General features: G+C 35.7%; 1 protein-coding gene across 6 annotated transcripts in view; it reads right to left on the bottom strand.

Annotated features, from left to right (window-relative positions):
- The window catches only part of UBR3 (ubiquitin protein ligase E3 component n-recognin 3), a 232,181-nt gene that overhangs the window by 22,653 nt on the left and 188,073 nt on the right, over positions 1–21,455 (bottom strand). For 5 of the 6 annotated variants that reach the window (XM_027055521.2, XM_027055522.2, XM_027055523.2 and 2 more), the window contains 4 exons: positions 19,082–19,185; positions 7,228–7,352; positions 1,987–2,094; positions 1,741–1,866 (listed from right to left, as the gene is read on the bottom strand). In XM_027055521.2, the coding sequence (XP_026911322.1) occupies positions 1,741–1,866; positions 1,987–2,094; positions 7,228–7,352; positions 19,082–19,185 (463 nt within the window). Of the gene's footprint in view, positions 1–1,740; positions 1,867–1,986; positions 2,095–7,227; positions 7,353–19,081; positions 19,186–21,455 lie in introns of those variants that run through there. The other variant, XR_003418818.2, reaches the window with a different exon arrangement.

Genomic DNA, 21,455 nt, shown 5'->3' with positions numbered 1-21,455 from the left:
TATTAGAATGAAATTTCATCCTGAAATAAAATTTGAATCATGTCACATTTTTGTCCCAAATCTTTCAATGGTCCAAATTTCTTCATGTGAAATTCAAGATTCACTACAACTTCCCCTTAATGTATTTCTAACACTAAGTAGCACTGCTCCTTTCAGGCCTCCTAACTGATGCATTCCTTCCCTGTTCTAAGCATGTGCCTGGTGCTCTACTATAGGCATCACTGTACACCCAACCCCCAACCAACTTTCAATGCCCAGTTCGAGAGCTTCTGCTTCCAGATAATGTCCAACTTAGGGGAGAAAAATAACTTCCAATAAAAACAAATGATAAAATAAACCATAAGGTAATAAGCATACAAAGAGCCACAGCCTATGGCCTTTAAATGTGAAGAAAGAAAAATTAATGAAGTAGCATATTTTTAAAAAATTAATCTCCTGCATGCTTGAAGATGCTCAGACAGTAGTTCCCCCTTATCCCAGTTTTGTTTTCTGTGGCTTCAGTTACTGGTGGTCAACTGTGGTTCAGAAACAGATGATCCATCTTCTGATATATAGTTAGAAGGTCAATAGTAACTTAACACTACATCACAATGCCTACACATCATTCACCTAACTTCGTCTCATCCTGTTGGTATTTTGTCATCTCACATCATCACAAGAAGGGTGAATACAGTTATTTTAAGAGAGAGACAGCATTCACATAACTTTTATTATAGTATACTCTTATAATTGTTTCATTATTAGTTGTTAATCTCTTACTATGCCTGATTTATAAATTAAACTTTATCATAGATATTTATGTACAGAGAAAAAATACATAATATATATAGGGTTCAGCACTATCCCCAGTTTCAGGCATACACTAGGAGCCTTAGAACATATTCCCCATGGATAAGGAACAACTACTGTATAGCAGAAGAAAACACTTTTAAGTTGAAATTTAAAAATAAAACACCTATGAAAGAAAATCTAATGGATGAACAGTTTTAATTTATTCAATGTCCATAAATTCTGAATGTTTCAAAGACAAATGTATAGAGTTTATCTTGAATCATTTGAAAAAAACCAAACACTCCAAACTATTTAATACAATGGTCAATTACTTAAGAGAGAAAGAACAATCAACTGCTTAATTCTGATATACTACAGGCTTCAAAGGCCATATATATGATAAATGTCTTAATTCCCATGGAATTAATATCAAATTCCCTGGAAACAGATGGGAGATAATGTCAGGATTATAATCCTATAAACATAGTGGTTCCCCATTCTGTCACTTTCTTGCCTACTCACATCAACCCACAGTTTTATGAAATAGGCTAAACCACTAATATATCCAAATTTTTAACTTAACTGGCTACAAACTGAGCATTTTCCTGTCCTAAAGTTATATAAATGCCATCATGTCTTCAGACAACCAGCTTTCTGATCAACATAACTTTTAAAAGGATAGAAAGGCAGATGATGATCAGTGATTAATTTATCAATATGATAAAAATAATGCTAAATATATCAATATGAATACTATGATCCTATTCAAGTATTGGGCATTTATTATCACTGATCTCATCTAAAAGTGCTTTAATATCAAATATTAGTAATATCATAAAAATGAGTGGATGCTAGCAAATACAAAAAAATAACATTAATAGTAAATGTTCTAAATATTTATTCCTTTTCAGTTAGACTAACATACACTTGCATGACAGTCCTGCATATAAATACTATCCCAAATTATACCTGGCAGCTAGGTAAATCTTCCCCAAAAAGGTGGTGCTGAAGAAGGCTGGTGATTCTGAGGAAAGGTAAGCAGAAGTCCTGTAAGTATTTTTCCATGGATTCAGGAGACCAAGCAATAGGGCTAACCTAAAGTCAAAAAAGAGAATTTAAACAATTCATTCTCTAATAGATATAGCTTAAAAATTATATTCATAATGGCAACAAAATCTAAATTTTTAACAAATAATCTCTACACCTAGAGCATACCATTGCACATTCCTGAGTTCCTTCTTCATGGTATAACTTTCCTTTAGACAGTTCACTTATCACAAAGCTCAGTAACACTTCATAAGACTTTTCTGCATCACATGCATTCTGGAAGAAATGAAAAATTAGTTCCATCAGTCACTGAAAATTTAAAAAAAATTACATTGGAAAGAACGCTTCTTAATAAGTAGGGGTATAATTATGACTACATTATTTTTCACACATGTAAACTTCAAGTCCTCCAAATCTACGTACAACAGCACACCTCTGGATTCGCAAGGAAACTGGGTATGGGATTAAAACTATTGCAATACTTCTTTAAAAGGCAGACGTAAATTATATAATGAATGAGTAAACAAACATATGTAAATCATATATTTTGACTCAGTAATTTCCACTCCTGGAAATTCTTCCTAGGGAAATAATCTATAATAAAAAAAAATAACTAAACCCCCAAGACACTCACTGTAATACTACAATACTGAAAAACTAGAAATGACCAACAAAAGTAAAGCAGTTACCTAAATTATTCCATATCAACTCAATAGAACATTTTATAAGCAGTGAATACGACATGACAAATTTGAGCTGAATGAAAAAATGTTTATAATACTGTGAAAAAGGCCAAAAGCAGCATATATACATACACTCATTATAATGTAAAATCATACATGCATGAAATAACATGGACCACAAACTTTTTCTTTTACAATTTCTGTCAAATTCCTTGAATGGGATTTCTTTAAAAAAATTAATGTAAAAATAAAATAGGACAATGTTGTTGTTGTTTTTTAAGTTTATTTATTTATTTTGAGAGAGAGTGTGAGCAGGGCAGGGGCAGAGGGAAAGGGAGAGAGAGAATCCCAAGCAGCCTCCAATGAGTGCAGAGACCCGTGGGGCTCAATCCCACAACCGTGACATCATGATCTGAGCTGAAATCAAGAGTCAGACACTCAACCACCCAGGCTGAGCCATCCAGGCACCACATTACAATATGTTTAATAAAGAAAATCCAGATACATTAAATAACAGCTTATAAATTAATTAAGCTTAATGATGCTATATTTTTATAAGAAAGGAAAAATAATGGCTATTTATAAATTCAAATTTATGTCAATAAGTTTTTATACAAATGTTTCTCTTTATATTCACTGAGATACTGGAGGTTGTTTCAAGATACAATAAAGTATAGGGGCGCCTGGGTGGCTCAGTCGGTTTGGCGGCTGACTTCGGCTCAGGTCATGATCTTGCGGTCCATGAGTTCGAGCCCTGCGTCGGGCTCTGTGCTGACAGCTCGGAGCCTGGAGCCTGTTTCAGATTCTGTGTCACCCTCTCTCTCTGACCCTCCCCTGTTCATGTTCTGTCTCTCTCTGTCTCAAAAATAAATAAAAACGTTAAAAAATTTTTTCTTAAAAAAAGATACAATAAAGTATAAAATGGGCTACAGTAATAAGTTTGCTATGATGTCATTTATTCTACTCATTAACTATACTTTTTACATAGTAAAATATAAGATTTGAGTACACACTATGGGATATATACGTTTATCCTGACCATCTGATAATCACTAACAGTCCGATCTTTAGAATTTGTTATTTGACGATCTTAGTCTTCTCCTGTGTTATTATGCTCTCCTCACCTAGACAGTAAATTCCAAAATGTCAGGAACTATGCTTTGTACTTTATATATATCCATTTGCAGAACAAAAATTTGAGCAATAAACACCTGCTGCCTACTTAATAGAATTTCTTTTGGTACTGTTGGAATTTTTGACCTTGGAACTTGCCTAGATGTATCTCTTTTGGTAATCAGTTCTTTGCATTATCTTTAAATTACTCCTCTGCTTCTTTTTCATATCATTCAGCCATGTAGTGTTATCATGTCCTGATTCTAAACTACAAAAACAGTTCTGATTCTACAACCGCACTCTTTAAATCATGTGACCCACCCCCAATGGGGGTTTAAATGGGTGATGGGTATTAAGGAGGGCACTTGTGATGAGCACTGGGTATTATATGTAAGTGATGAATCACTAAATCCTGAAGCCAATATTATCCTATATGTTAATTAACTAGAATTTAAATAAAAACTTGAAAAAAACACAAAAATTAATTTAATCAGTAGTTTTTAAACAGAGTTCACTTAAACTCAAAATGTAGAAGACTCAAAAGAAAATATTACCATGATTTTGCACATATTAAAGTTTCTGGAAATATACAATTCAGCCTAAAATCTTCCTAAATTCAATATATTCTTCAGTAAAAGATACACAGAATACATAGCAACAGAAGAGTATTTCAAGTCAAAATACTTTCTAACTTAGGGAAAAAAATACCCTCCAATAATAAGAAATGATGTTCAGATCATCCAGGTGGGTTATTGAGTGATAATCAGCTTTCAAGTCATTATTATCAAATATATTTTAAGAACTTTTTTTTATACATGGCAAGTACTATATCAGATCAGAAAGTTAAATATAATGTACTATTCACTCTTTTGTAGTGAGAATTCTTCTGATCAGATTATTAGACAAGAAAATAGTTTTATTTCATACATGTCTTAAGAAAGCATATTTTTATATACGTAATATATGAATTTACAAATAGGCTTGTAAAGCTTAAGAGGACTTAGGAGACCATGGATGAAAGACCTAGAATCAGATCAAAAGAATCCAATCGGAAAGGTGGCAAAGGTCTGCAGTTAATTAAAGAGAAAGATCAAGAGTTGAGAGTTGAGAGATCCAACAGTTATGTGTTGGGCAGATGCTTTGTTTAAATTACAGTAGTTCTTCAAATTTGGGGGATGACAGACACTATGGATATATGTTGGATGCTATCGTCCTACTATCCCCAGCAAAACACCACAACACAACACAACACAACAGGACCTCAGATTAGGAAATCCTGTTGTAAAGAGTCTTTTAAGAGAAATTTTAGTAACCAAAAGAACACAATTTATACTAACTATAATAATGATTATTCCAGCACAACTAAACCTTATTATCAAATTAACTCTAATATCCCTTTAAAAATACATACATAGTACCTATATTTTTATTGCCCTAGGCCAGATTACAGCTAGCAAAAATCTGTTTTCATTGGAATTATCAATACCTGAGGATAAGAAAATAGAGGGATAGAATGAATACATGAGACTCAACGAAGAAAGGAAATAAGTAAAGAAGTGGGGGTGAGAGAAGGAAGAAGGAAATAAAGAATGAATGATGCAGAATAGTTAAAAATCACAATGATGTATTTCATTCCTTATAATATTGTTGCTATTATTTACCATCTGCTGTGTACCTAAATATTTAGATCTATTACAGAAAAAGCTAGTGACACGCGGCAAACTAACCAAGAGAACATCATACTGTTTTTATTCGCTAAAAGCAATTTACATGGCTATAAACTTCTAAATGTATGTTCTGATAAGAATATGCCTTACATTAAATGTTTCACTAACTGTTTTTTTGCATAGCTAACAATTATTAAATTGAGAAAGAAAACTGATAGAACAGTTACCTAAGTTAGTTCTATCATAGATTTACAATTGCCTGATTTTCTGTCATTAGGTCTCATTTTAGTAAACAATCAGATGAATAGATTTAGACCCAAATTATATCAGAAAATGTTTTAAATGTGTACTGTTTCATGATTAGACAGCTTACTAAAGAAAACATATGTAAACAATGAAACAGCATAGAAACCTAATATACCTTATTTGAATACTAACAATCCAAATATCAGGTTACAGTGCAGAGAAATTGTAAGAATATTAAAAAAAAAAAAAAAGAAAGAAAATTGCAGAAGGCAAAATTATCCAAGAACAAACTAGGAACAAGGAGGAAAAATCACTAAGGGAAAAAATATATCCATTTTGAGAATTTAGAATAAGAGAATTTTAGAAATAAAGGAGCTCTTATAAATTATATGTTCCAAATCTCTCAATTACCTTTGAGAAAACTAAAGTTCAGGAAGTTTATGTCTTGACCAAAAAAATAATAGCTCTATTTAGTGGCAGAAGCTCAGCCTAGTATTCAGGTTCAGTATCCAACCAATATCCCTATTTAAGACATTATGAGCTTGGTGGTGATACTATATTAATTTTTTTTTTTTTTTACACCAAATCATTGTTTGGGAGTAAACTAGTGATAAAAGTAAAGATTACATTGAATACATTTCCTGTATTTATCATGGATTTTCTTTCCTTTGACATAAGTAGATGTGATTTTTTTTTTAATGTTTATTTTGAGAGAGGGAGAAAGAGCACAAGTGGGGGAGAGGCAGAGAGAGAGAGAGAGAGAGAGAGAGAGAGAGAGAGAGAGAGAGAGAATCCCAAGCAGGCTCCAGGCTGTCAGTGCAGAGCCCAATGTGGGGCTGGAACTCACGAACTGTGAGATCATGATCTGAGCCAAAATTGAGAGCTGGACACTTAACCTATTGAGCCACCCAGGCGCCCCATGATTTAAGTATATAATTGGAACCTTTCAAAGAGGTTTGAATCTCTTGAAGAGTCTATAAACCAATCAAGAGGTTCAGTTAACATTACACTTACTATTTTTTCCTACCAACTTCCCCAAATACACCCTGAAGTAGTTTTCTTATTTTACCTACCTCTAAGCCAAACCACTCACAGTCAGTTCTTCGGTTCTATAGTATCACATTTGTTCTCGAGTCACTGAAAACACTTACATTTAACTAAACTTGGACAATTTTTCAAAATTGTTTATGTAATTTTAACTTGAGAACTTTAAATTTGTAAGAACTTACACATTTTTTTAAGATATAAAAATTAGTATTTAAAGAAGCATAATTAAGAAAAAGTTAAGATTTTTAAATTCATAGGTGACACATCAAAAGCCATCTTTGGACTGACTGCAAATAGGAGCAAGGAGAAGAAAAGATGACAAATAAGTAAAATAGGTAAGTCTGCAGACATTTTATTACTTACTCACTGTGTTGGTACAATTTTCATAACTTCTCTAAGTTTAAGGCTTACAAGCAAAAGCAAAACTGCCCAAATAAGAAGAGGCAAAAGGCCAAGGTTTAGAGATAGATGAAGAAGACTTCACCATCCAAAGAAACATTTTTAACTTTGTTTAACCTGAAGGTGCTCCATTTCCAGTGGAAATACTATTAATAACTCATTTTGCCTTTCAAACACCTAATCTCATTCATTCATATCTCCAACTTAAATGAGTTCACCAAGCTATAAATGACAAATTCAGACAAGACACTAACCTTTTTGAGAGCTCCCATGTGTTTCCAGGCTAACCTATCTTCCTCATTGCATTTAACTGAAAGTGCCACAAGAGCTTGTGTGTATAGTAGGGTGAAAAGCACCTTCACAATGCAGGTGAAGTGGTCTAGAAGAGAAAGAGAGGATCATTATTTCTTTGGAATCTAGACATTTTGTACTCAAGATCATTTCACAAATACATCTTTCCTTGAACATGTAATTGGTTTTTGTTCAACACTTCACCTAATAAAATGAAATTATAAGGTGATATTATATTTGCTACCCACCTGATCTGAAATTATGAAAACAAAATTCCTTTATTCATCCACAGAATATGTAAATGAGAGGCATTTAGCGCAGCGTAAAGTGTGCTCTGTTTTAGACGAACAGAGTGCTAATGCCACTCAAGCTGTGTAATGTTGGCAAATCCCCTTCCTGATCATTATGTACTTAACAATGATGTCTCAGAACAGTGTTAAACCAACACTTCATCCACTTCTAATATTATATAAACCTTATAAGTAATATCATATCGTATCATATTATATATAATACAAAACTTCTAAAGTTAAAAAAAAAAAAGAAAAGAAATCCCAGTATTTTAGCCACTCTAATTGAGTTTTAAAACTCAATTTAAAACTATAACAATGCAAAAACAATATTAACAATACATAAAATGCCTGGTAGCTTCTGGCACATATTAGGTACTTAATAAATAGTAGCTTAAAAATCACAAGTAATATTTACATACAGCTAATAACTTAGAAAATTTCCTCGAATGTCTCATTCAATCCTCATAAGTCTCAGTTGGACATCTGAGTTTCAAAATGATGTGCCGCTGATAACAAAGCTAATAAACATCCAGGTCTGAACTTGAATCCATATAGATGATTTTACTGCAGATTCAGTATTCCTTCTATTATATTATGTGGTTCCCCTAATAAATGGATACTACCATTTAGTCAGTTGCTGGGGTCAGAAACTTGTAGATATCCTTGATACTTTCCTATTTCATTCTCCCCACATGAAAAAAAATCACCAAGTCCTGTCAATTCTACTTTAAAAATATCTTGAGTCAATTCTAAAATCCTAGACCAGGCTTCCATCCTTTCTTGCCTATGCCCAAAATTCCAGCCCTAAGTAGTTGTGTTCAGGGTGCCCCAAGACCACTTCCAGGCTTGATGATTCACCAGGAGGGCTCACAAGACTCAACATACACACCTATGATTCATTATAGCAAGAGCTATAAAGTAAAATCAGCAAAGACAAAAGGCACATTGGGTGTAGTCCAGATGAAATCCAGAGTTCTTTACCAGTATTCTAGCACAGGGCATGCTTAACTCCTCCAGCAATAAGTTATGACAGATTGTGAGATATAGACACCAGAAGAGCCTGTTAAGAAATTGAGTGCCCAAGGTTTTTACTGGGGGAAGTTCACACAGGCACCCTTTGCCTAGCACAAACCAGGTTTTTAGACTCCCAGGAGGAAAGCAGGTGTGTTCAGCATAAACCACTGTTTGTACAGTTTAGGCATAGTGACCCACTCCCATCAGTTCTGTGGACGGTGGGGTGGTAGAGACCCTTCCAAAATCAAAGTTCCCAGATACCAGTTAAGTGCCAACCTTGTAAGCAGGCCTTTCAAAAGTTAACAGGTCTTCTATGTTAAGTCTTTCTTGCACAGTGGTTTATGTGCATCACCTCTTAGTCCCCTGCAATCTTTTTTATTTTTTTTTTTTACAGCCAGACTGATCTTTTTAATTTTTTTTTTTAAATTTATGTATTTATTTTGAGAGAGAGAGACAGAGAGACCAAGCAGGGGAGGGTCAGAGAGAGAGGGAGAGGGCAGGCTCTGCTCTGTCAGCACAGAGCCCGACACTGGGCCTGATCTTACAAACCAGAAGATCATGATCTGAGTTGAAAACAAGAGTTGGACACTCAACTGACTGAGCCACCCAGGCACCCAAACTGATCTTTTTAAAAGAAATATCTAGCATCCTTCTACTGAGTCTCTGTACAAGCTGAAACACTCTTTCCTTCCTCAAAGCCTGGCTAACTCTTAGGTGACACCTTAAAGTCACTTCCTAAGGAAAATCTTTCCTGATTTTAAAATGAGTATGTGTGAGTGCATACACGTGCAAGCCTTGTCTCTTACTCATGTTGATGACTTGGGGTGGGAACTTACAGCTGAGCCAGCTGTGCGATTTTTGTAACTGGAGGTAAATGGAAAGTATAAAAATGTGAGTCTAGAAGTGTCACAGGTCATGTTCCTAGTCTATGGCAGACTGTCTAAAGTAACACTGAATAAAGCAGATCCATTAAGACAAGAAACCTAAGATGCCAGCATCCAAAGTTCTGGTTCTGGTCATTCCCAAGACTACCCTTAACTCCTACAGTTTGGTTATGTGAGTACATTAGTGCTCTTCCTTTGTGCTTATAAACTAGCTGTAAATGGATTTCTAAATGTCCTAACACCTAGGTGTTGAACATATGCCAGGATAAAGACAATAAGAACTTACAATCTAGATAGAGAGAGAGGAAGAGAGAAACAGAGGGCTACATGCATACACATGGTATACTGGGAGAAAATAAGAGGAGGAACTAACCTAATTCAAGGGCAAGGCATAGAAAAAAAAATAATACAGATTTTTATTTCAGTGAGGAAAGTTAAGTCTTGAATGATGAAGAGAAATAAGCCATAATAAAGAAGGCAAGGGGGAAGGGAAAGGTAAAGAAAGGGGGATTCCAGATAGATGAAGCCATTTTTTGAGGGCACAGAAAAAGCCTAAGGTTTACAAGAACTGTAAACTGTCCAGTGTAACTAGAATACAAGTAGTGATTTTTGATAGATGAGCCTAGGAAAGCAATCTTTATTGCTGAAGATGAAAGGTTATGAACTACAGGCTATCTGTGGTCTACAGAGAGGTTTGGTTTGCCTCTATCCTATTTAGTTTTTAGTTACTGACATTTAAAAATAGGATATTTCTTATACAAGTCAAGAATTCCCCTTACTCTTAAAAAAAACAGGAAGATCTGACAACACTGGGGCCACATTTTTACATGCCAACAATGATTTGGAACTGAGTAGTAACTGTCCTCTTTGGCCAAGCATTCATTCTCTAGCTTATCAGTCTCCTACTCCCAATTACATCAAACCAAAGACTATTTCACAAGTAGTCAGTATATAACATTATTGTTAAGAATGAATTTAGGCTATGAAGCCAAATTGTCTAGATTTAAATTCTGACTCTTCAGATCTCAAGCAGGTTAGTAATATACACTTGCTTTATTTCCTATTCTATTTAATGGAGACAATAATCTCATCTACCTTAAAGAGATTAAGTGAAATAAGGTTTATACCTAAATGCTTAAAACAGTGATTAGCAACGGCAATCAGTAAATATCTGGTTTATTTATTCATTTTTTTATTTTTAGAGAGAGAGTACGAGCTGGGAGAGGTGCAGAGGGAGAGAGGGAGACATCTTAAGCAGGTTCTACACTCAGTGCGGAACCCAATGCAGGGCTGGATCCCAGGACCCTGCGATCATGACCTAAGCCAAAACCAAGAGTCGGATGCTCAACCAACTGAGCTACCCAGCTGCCCCAATATATTACTATTTGTTACTTGTTTGATATCTACAGGCATACAGACTGGGTAATAAGCCACTGAAACACTTTAAGCATGAGAATGATAATATCAGATTTGCATTTTAAAATGTTCACTGCTGCTTCTTTAGAAGAAAAGGATTGAAACAAGCCAAGACTAGAGGCAAGACAACCTATTAACAGACAGCAAAAGTACCATACCTGAGAAATTCGATGACCTGAACTACAGAAGAATGATGATAATGGAGAGAATGAGTTAAATTAGAGAAGTATTTAGATGACAAAAATGATAGGACTTAGTAGCCTTTTGGAGGTAGAGAATGATGGTGGCTTTCATTGTATAACAAAGAGTAGAAAGTAGCAGCACTGACTAAAATGGAACGACTGAAATAGAGGAAAAGAGTTAGTCTTGATGAGTAGAAAATGAATTAAGGAATTCACCAAGGAATTGTCGACTGCAGCTAGAGATTTGGGAATCATGAGAGAACAGGTGAACTGACACTATGGGAAAGAACACAAAATTGAGAAAGGGACAGGAACTAAGAGACAACTCCAAAAATGGTGAGAAGAACAGGTGAATAAAAAGGAGCCATGAAAATGAGTGAAAAAGAGATAGGAAGAGAACCAGAAGAGGATGGTATCATCAAAGTCAAGGAAAGACTATTTCATGACTTAACTGAATGTTTCAATAGAATGATGAAAATTAATAGAATTTGTCTACTAAGCACAACAAAATGAGGAAGTCATTTAATATTGCTCAGAAATATCACTCATATATGACTTACTCCCATCATAAACGACACAAATTTTTTGTTTGTTTAAAAAGAAGTGGGAGGCCTTGGTGGTTCAGTTGCTTAAGTGTCCAACTCTTAATTTCAACTCAGGTTATGATCTCACAGTTCATGAGATGGAGCCCTGCATCAGGGCTGTCAGCACAGAGCCTATTTGGGATTCTCTCTCTCCCTCTCACTGCCCTTCCCCTGTGTGTGCATGTGCACGCGCTCTCTCTCTCTCAAAATAAACACTCAAAAAAAAAAAAGAAGAAGAAGTCATATATTTTAAGGAAATAAGCGCCAGTATAAGAGTAATCATAGCTTTTCCTTGTAGCAATGTACTAATTCCTAGTTTTAGTCATTTTATCTGCCTTGGTGATCATCATTTTTCAAGTATTTCAAATGGCAGTTTAAAGTTACAGCTTTTGCTTAAGTTCTCACATTCACTAACATATGTAACAAATATTTACTAAATGATTGCCACGTTAAGTCAGTGTTTCTCAGGGACTTGGAAGAAAACAAGGAATCACTCATATAACATGTACATTAGGTTTCCAGGTTGTTATCTTCTAAGGCTGCAACACAGAACAAAGCCCTTCAAACCAATTATCAACATTTTAAAAGGAGAGGGAAATTGGATATCTACTCTCAGTCAATGTGCTTTTAAAACAACCAAAACCAAAAGCCCACCATCAAACCACCTGAATGTGAACAAAGGAAGACCAATACTTAACTTGAAATGCATTTAGAAGCAAACAGACCATGAACGATGGCACAGATATTTTAAAAATTTTTTTCTTAGTGTTTTTATTTATTTTTGAGACAGAGAGAGACAGAACATGAGCAGGGGAGGGGCAGAGAGAGAGGGAGACACAGAATCTGAAGCAAGCTCCAGGCTCTGAGCTGTCAGCACAGAGCCTGACACAGGGCTCGAACTCATAGACTGTGAGATCATGACCTGAGCTGAAGTCGGACGCTAAACCGACTGAGCCACCCGGGCGCCCCATGATGGCACAGATTTTAAGTATTATAGAGCTACTACATGACAGGAAACAAGGGTGGGGGAACATAGTGCTGGGAAGGCTGCTTAATAATTAAAAAAACTGATTTCATGAGATACAGAGTTTGGTATGATAGAAATGTTAGCCTATAGCTCTTTAAAAAGTGAATTTTTCCTTAGAATCAAAAATGAAAATTATATTCCTTACTTCCTATTCTAAACGTCTGAGAACTGAAGTTTCTGACCTTCTAGACAGGTGCAACATCCACATCATTAGACTATTTGAGAACATGAAGTCATCAGTTTCATTATTTATATTTAAATCATCATTTTAAAAAGTTGTAAACATCATAACTCATGAAATGAAGACATTTTAAATAGATAACATGTGTAAATCTTTGCCTTATTTCTGACTTATTTCCAGCAAGATAAAAATCCTAAAAAAGGAATAAACAGTTCAAAGGGTATTGACATAACTGAGACAACAGCATGACTCTTTAATGATACCAATAAAATCTGATTCAACCAGATTCTCTCCCGTGGGTAATATATAAACACACAATGAGAAATTTTCAAAAATAAGATAACTAAATATTTAGTGAGTACCCTCTTCATGTAATGGCATTTTTGCTGGGTGTTATAAGAGTAATCCAAGGAACCGACAGTCTTCTGGGGTGATACTGGCTTGCCTACAGGTACCATGCTTAGTGCAGGTGAGATAATTAAAACAAACAGGATTCAGATGCCTGCAGAAATTCCTTTCCCATAAAGTGTTTTAGAGTTAAGGTAACACAAAATACTCCAACTTCTTTTAGGACAAAGTATAATATATGTAAAGTAATAAAACTCTTGGGGGAAAATCATACAAGTAAACAGGACACAATCTAAAGACTATATCAGACATTTTATTGTTTTCTTAAAATTACCATGAAAAACTTTTATAAAGAAATATACTATTGCACTACTTCAGTAAAGCACTTTGCACATATCCATATAAACATCAAATCTTCTCAATCTTCTCTTTCATGATCTGAGCTTCCTAAGTACACATGTTCTTTCTTCAAAAAGTCTAGTCTACAACAAAAATCAACTTGTGATGTGTTTTGTGTGATACGCTCAACTCTATTTTCTCTTTGATGAGTGAAGAACCCAAATAGTTTAGTAAGACTTTCTTTGCATTACTGAACAGCACCGAGAAAAGATCCCGAGTCCATCTAACAACTAATGAGGTAGTTAAAGCTGCTCCCTTGGGTATACTTCAGGGCAATTGTGGTTTGGGTCTACTAAACTGCCAACATTCTCTAAGAACATTATATAGAAAAGACCATAATATAAGACATAAAGATTCAAACCAAAGCAATAGCTTTCTTGAATTTCAAAATAGAAAATAAGCAATTTACCAGAAAATAAGACAACTGGATATTTAACATATCCAGTCCACAAACATTTACTGGGCATATTAGGTAGCAGGTAGGCACTAGGGATACAGGTAAAATGATGCAAATCCTAGAGGAATTGATAGTTTAGAGCAGGGGATTTAAAGATAATCTACCATTATTTTCATGAGACAACTGTCAAAACAGAACTATAGACAAGATATTATGGGAAAGGGAAAAACGCATATTTAAGAGAAAGGCTTCCAGGAGAGAGTAACACTTAAGGTAAAAGTACCACTGACAGTTATTAATGGAGAAATGGCAAAAATTTAAACATGCTCAAAACTCTCCTACCTTAAACACAAACAAAATATAGCTCCTTTGATATATCCACACATACCTTCTGCTCTCTCCCCACATTCGTTCTTGATAGTTCTCTCTGCTGTTTCCTCATTGCCCTGTCATTTCTCATCCCACTATAATCTACTTCTGATTCTCCAACTGCACAAAAGCAACTTCCTTATTATTATTCCTCATTACTGCATATAACCAGGAGTCCTCAGGAGAATTTATAACTAACTCATTTTTAGGGGTGAAGATCCTTTTGTAAACCTTGTTAAGGGCTATGGAGCTTCTCAGAAAAAAAATGCACATGTACATATAAAAATTTCCTATATCATTTTAGGAGATTCATGGATTCCTACTTTTGAACTCTTAAATCACAAATTAAAAGGCCTTGAAAGGAGGAGTTAAGATGGCAGAGGAGTAGGGGGACCCGATGCTTCCTTGTCCCTCTCAACACAGCTAAATAAATATCAAATCATTACGTGTGCCCCAGAAATTGATCTGAGGACTGAGAAAACAAACTGCACAACTAGAGGGAGAAAAGGCCACATCGTGGAAGGTAGGAGGTGTGGATTCATGATTTGGGGAAGAAAAAAATTGATGGTGCTGCTGAGGGGAGGAAGCCCTGATCAGAGAGGAGAGAAAGAACGCACACAGGGCACAGGGCACAGAGCACAGAACAAGAAAAAACCCTTCTCCAAAACCACACAGGGAAAATGAGAGGGAGTGATTATTCCATGTTTTTACAAGCAGTGGAGCTCAAAGTCTAAAGTTTTAGAAGTTTGGAGGCCCAGGAGCAGACAGCGTGGCCTGAAGATCCCCTGGGTCGCACTGGGAGAGACAGTTTGTCTTCCTGAGTGCATTTGAGAGAAGTAGCACTGCCTCTCTGGAGACAAAAGAGCCAGGGGGTACCACTGAACTGCCCTTTTCATTAGCATAGGAACAGAGGTACCTGCTGAGGACAGCTAACCTGGATGCCAGCTTTTTGCAGTGCTTTACCATAAACTCTAAGTCTCTGCATGTTCCTGCAATTGCCCTCGTGGGACAAACCACCACTAGTCACAGTGCAGTGAGACCCCTCCCCCAGAGGATCAGCACGGGCCGTTCTGCATCAGGTCCCTAAGATTTGGAGTTTTGAAACACAGCCTGCACACCTGAGATGCAGGAACACTGTGTCACCAAGTGGGCAGATGGCTCAAACACACACAGGGTGAAGGCAGGGACCTGAGAGAAGCCTGGAACACACACAAGGGGAGATCATATGCTCTTCTGTGAGGGTTTCCTAAACTCCCTTCTTGGGGGACTAGAGAGCTGGCTGATGCCATTTTTACCCCTGCCTGTCAGCACAGACAGACCAGTAAGCAGAATAGTGCTCACAGTGGAGGCTTGAGTGACTTAAACCAAGCCATGCCCCCCTGCATTCTGTAAGTGCTTTTCTTTCTTTCTTTTTTTAAACTAGGACAATTGTGCCTAAACTCAGAGCAGCAGTGGGCCTTCCCCCAGAAGACCAGCACAAACCTTGTGCACACACCAAGACTATTGACCACAGAGCGTTCCAAAGCTTTAGCTCTAGAGGAAACAGGATTTAGCCTCCTTTAACAAGCATACCAAAACACACCTAGTTAAAATTCACCACACAATGGACAAAATCCAAACACTCCTCACTGCAGGCAAGGAGAAACTCTGCAGAGGACTGACCACAGCGAAAGAGCAGCCAATACACAACAGCAGAGTGCATACACCAGGAACATTTCCTGAAGCATGAGTTCCTGGACAGTATATGACCTCTTCCTAATATAGCCATTACTCTCAGAAGCAGGAAACATAACAGACTTTCCTCACACACAGAGGACAGAGACCTAGACAAAATGCCAAGATGAAGGTATTCATCCCAAAAGAAAGAACAGGAAGAGGCCATGGCCAGGGATTTAATCAAAACAGATGTAAGTAATATGCCTGAACCAGAATTTAAAACAACAATTATAAGGATACTAACTGGGCTAGAAAAAAAGTATAGGAGATACCAGGAAGTCCTTTACTGCAGAGATAAAAGACCTAAAAAGTAGTCAGGCCCAAATAAAAAATGCTATAACTGAGATGCAAAACCAACTGGTTGTAATGACCACAAAGATGGAAGAAGCAGAGGAATGAATAAGTGGTATAGAAGATAAAATTATGAAAAATAATGAAGCCAAAAAGAAGAAGGAAAGAAAGATATTGGATCATGAATATAGATTTAGGGAACTCAGCAACTCCATAAAGGTTAATAACATTCCTATAATAGGAATCCCAGAAGAAGAAGAGAGGGGAATAGGAGAAGGTTTATTTGAGCAAATTATAGTTGAAAATTTCCCTAATCTGGGAAGAAAAGACATCCAAATGCAGGAGGCACAGAGAACTCCCATCAAAATCAACAAAAACCAGGCCAACATAAAGACATATCATAGTAAAATTTGGAAAATACAGATAAGGGAAGAATCCTGAAGGCTGCAAGGGAAAAGAAATTCCTAACCTACAAGGGAAGACAAGGTTAGCAGCAGATCTCTCCTTAGAAACTTGGCAGGCCAGTAGGCAGTGGCATGATATACTCAAAGTGCTGAATAGGAAAAATACACAGCCAAGAATACTTTATCCAGCAAGGCTGTCATTCAAAACAGAAGGAGAGATAAAGAGTTTCCCAGACAAACAAAAACTAAAGGAGTTCATAATCACTAAACCAGCCCTGCAAGAAATATTAAAGGGGACTCTTTGAGTGGGAAAGAAAGATCAAAAGCAACAATGACTAGAAAAGAACAAAGAAAAACTCCAGAAACACTGATTTTGCAGGTGATACAACAGCAGTACATTCATACCTATCAATATTACTCTGAATATTAACGCTCCAATCAAAAGATATAGGGTATCAGAATGGATAAAAAACAAGACCCATTTATATGCTGCCTACAAGAAACTCTTTTGAGACCTAAAGACACCTACAGATTGAAAGTGAGAGAATGAAGAACCATTTAGCATGCTAATGGACATCAAAAGAAAACTGGAGTAGCTGTACTTATATCAGACAAACTACATTTTAAAACAAAGACTGTAACAAGATATGAAGAAGGGCACTATATCATAATAAAGAGGCTCTATCCAACAAGAAGATCTAACAATTGTAAATATTTATGCCCCCAACCTGAGAGCACCCAAAAATATAAATCAATTAAACACAAACATAAAAAAACTCATTGATGATAATACAATAATAATAGGGGAATTTAACACCCCGCTTACAGCAATGGACAGATCATCTAAACAGAAAATCAACAAGTGAACAATGGCTTTGAATGACACACTGGACCAGATGGACTTAACAGATATAATTAGAACATTTCATCCTAAAGCAGCGGAATACACATTCTTCTTCTCAAGTGCACATGGAACATTCTCCAGAACAGATCACATACTGGGTCACAAGTCAGCCCTCAACAAGTACAAAAAGATTGAGATCATATCATGCATATTTTCAGAGCACAACACTATGAAACGTGAAGTCAACCACAAGAAAAAATTTGGAAAGGCCACAAATACATGGAGGTTAAAGAACATCCTACTAAAGAATGAATGGGTTAACCAGGAAATTAAAGAAGAAATAAAGAAACAGAAGGAAGCAAATGAAAATGAAAACATGACAGTCTAAAACCTTCTGATTGCAGAAGAGGAAAGTATATAGCAATAAAGGCCTATCTCAAGAAGCAAGAAAAGTCTCAGACACACAACCTAACCTTACACCTAAAGGATCTACAAAAGAAACAGCAAATAAAGCCTAAAGCCAGCAAAAAAAGGGAAATTAAAATAAATATTAGAGCAGAAATAAATTATATAGAAACAACAACAACAACAAAACAGTAGAACAGGGGCTCCTGGGTGGCTCAGTCGGTTGGGCAGCCAACTCCAGCTCAGGTCATGATCTCACAGTTTGTGGGTTTGAACCCCACATTGGGCTCAGTGCTGTTGGCACACAGCTTGCTTTGCTTCAGATCCTCTGTCCTCCTCTCTCTCTGCCCCTCCCCTGCCTGTGTTCTCTATCTCAAAAATAAATAAGCATTAAAAAAAAACAAAACACCCAGTAGAACAGACTAACAAAACTAAGAGCTGGTTCTTTGAAAGAATTAATAAAAAAGAATAAAATCTTGCCATTTGCAATGACATCAATGGAGCTAGAGAGTATTATGCTAAGTAAAATAAGTCAGCCAGAGAAACACAAATACCACATGATTTCATTCATATGTGTAATCTAAGAAACAAAACAAATGAGCAAATGGGAAAAAAGAGAGAGAGACAAACCAAGAAACAGAGTCCTAATTATAGAGAGCAAACTCATGGTTACTAGAAGGGAGGTGGGTAGGTGGATGAGTTAAACAGGTGACAGGGATTAAGGAGTATACATGTGTTGAACACTGGGTGATGTATGTTAGTGTTGAGATACTATATTGTATGCCTGAAACTAATATTACTCAGTATGTTAACTAGCTAGAATTTAAATAAAAACTTTTAAAAAGTGGGCAAAAGACATGAACACTTTTCCAAAGGACACATCCAACAACAACCTTCATTTCATTGTCATCTTCTTTTAGACATATGAACTATTTACTACGAATAAAAAAATAGTACACTCATTTACCTCAAAACATTTCCAGCAGACTGAATATTTGTCACCACTATTTTTAGAATATTATATATACTATATAATCTAAGAATCGGAATTATAAAGACATACCTTTGCGTAAGGGTTGTGGCATCATTAAGATCTGGATGAGCAAAAGGGATGTAACATCATGATAAAGAATTGGAACCTCAGGCTGTTGTTCTTCATTTCCCTGCCTAAAAAAAATGCATAATTACTTTAGACAATATTGCATATCTTTTCTAATTCATTTTATATTTCACATATATGTCTAAGGAACAGAAATTAAACTTTCATAAACAATTGAGAAATCTCAAAAGAAAAGGTTAGGGGCCATGTTTTTTGCCTAAAAGTATAATCTTTTAAATCTATCTATTCCCTTGATTCTGCCTAATATGAAAAAATTATATACAAAATTTATTAGATCTTATTTAAGCAAACAATTGGATACATTAACTTGATTATGAGTCTTTCTGATCTCTTAGATTACAGAAATCAAATGAAGGATTAATTGGAAATTTAGAGGATTAGTTTCACTATAAATGTGGTGGCATATAGGACACTTGCTGTCACAAACTTCACACTAAAAAGTAAATGTTCATATTATTAAAAAGAACAGGTACAATTCGCAAACAAGTTACATTGAAGAGGCATGGTTAATATTTTTTTTATTAAAAAGTTGTTTCAATTTCATGACTAACATAAAATTCAAAAAATTCTTTAACACTTTCAAAAAAAAAAGATAATAGGCAGAACTTAAACTATAAAAGACAAAGTAGGAAACCTCAGCAATGTGTGGTACTATGAGGAACAGAATATATTCTAAAGCAGATCTCATTCTCGATCTGTTAAGAATTTTTAAAACTCCTATAGAAGGATACATTTTTTGATCTTAGGTTTAATTTTTAATTCAGAAAACAAAAGCAAATCTTAAGTTTCTAAAGAATTCAATAAATTCTGAAGCTATACTTCAGACTAGATTTGGGATGAACAAAAGTTGCTCAACTCTTTTATTAGGCTCCATCATTCAATAAATACTTACTGATCACTTATTATATGTCAGGCACTGGAAGCACTGGCAAGTAAACCAATGCCTGCTGCTGTGAAGCTTATAACTGCCAGAGGAAAAAGACAGCTCTTTCAGTGTCTCCATTCTCTACAAATAACCCTTTAATTTACTTGCCTCCCTCTCTAAAGCTAACCTTCCATTAATGCTATGAATCCTATTTGTCTCTCCAATCTTTTTTAACAAGCCCAAAGTACTTTTTAAAAAAACTGGGAGGGAGGCACCATTTGCTCACCTAGTATTCAAATCCCCACCAAAATGGTTTTCCACATGGCCAACAGTGATCTCTTAATTACAAAATCTAGTGGGCATTTTTCAACTTTATCATACTGACCCTTGACTTTGCATACAGTTGAACACTTTTATCTGGAAAATTTTCTTGGCCTTTTTGAAACACTCTCCTAGATTCTCTTCTAACTCTCTGATGACTCTAGTTTTCTTGACAAGTTCTTTCTCTGACTAACCTAGAACTGGTGCTGTTCCCCAAGGCTCCAATTCCCACTCTCTTTTCATATGAAGGACTCTTTTTGAAAGACCTCCTAAACCATGACTTCAATCACCAGCTACACATTGATGACTTCCAAGTCTGTATCTCTAGCTATGAATCTCTTAAACCCACTACCTGAATATTTACAGTCTTCACTTGTATATCCAACAGGCAGCTAAACCTGAACATGCCTAAAACTGAACTCATCAACATTCTACTCTACTGCACTCAATCTCCCCTAGCCATAACCAATCTGTTCTTCCTTCTATGTTCTTAGTTTTGATGTGGCTTATTTATTATATCCTCTAGTATTTAGCACAATGGATATATTTATATACATTTATATGTATTTAGCACAATGTATAATTATAAAAATATAATGAATAAATAAGGTAGTATCTTAGGGATATCCCAAACCTATCTTCTCTTACTCACCCCATATTTAATTGGCAGTAAGTCCTAACAACTATCTTTATTCCTTCTTTGCCACCTCTATGGCCACTGACTTCTAACTATCCAATCTCCCTCAATTTTACGTTCTCCCAATTCATCCTCTACACTGTTAAAGACGCTGAAAAAAAATTCCACAGAAACTGTATCTTGTTTACCATCATTTCCCTGATGCCTGGATTAAAACAGTTAATAAAACTAGCTGAATAAATTAAAAAATGAAAAATGAAAGGATTGCTGGATGGACATACAGGTGGCAAAAGAGACAAAAACTAGACAGTTAAGACTTCAGAGCATAAAGAGAGAAAATGCACTGAAGGAAGAAACATCATCGTAAATTATAAACTTAAGATCATGGCCCTTGACTCCTACACATGTTTGTATTTCTATGGTTTTATCACAGTTACTTTAGTGAAATGAACCAAATGACTCAAAAGAAAACATGCCAAGAAGATGAAACCTGT

Source organism: Acinonyx jubatus, chromosome C1 (assembly GCF_027475565.1).
Source record: "Acinonyx jubatus isolate Ajub_Pintada_27869175 chromosome C1, VMU_Ajub_asm_v1.0, whole genome shotgun sequence".
NCBI classification, from domain to species: Eukaryota; Metazoa; Chordata; class Mammalia; order Carnivora; family Felidae; genus Acinonyx; species Acinonyx jubatus.
Note: the sequence above shows the minus strand (reverse complement) of the source record. Positions and strands in the feature narration are given on the sequence as shown.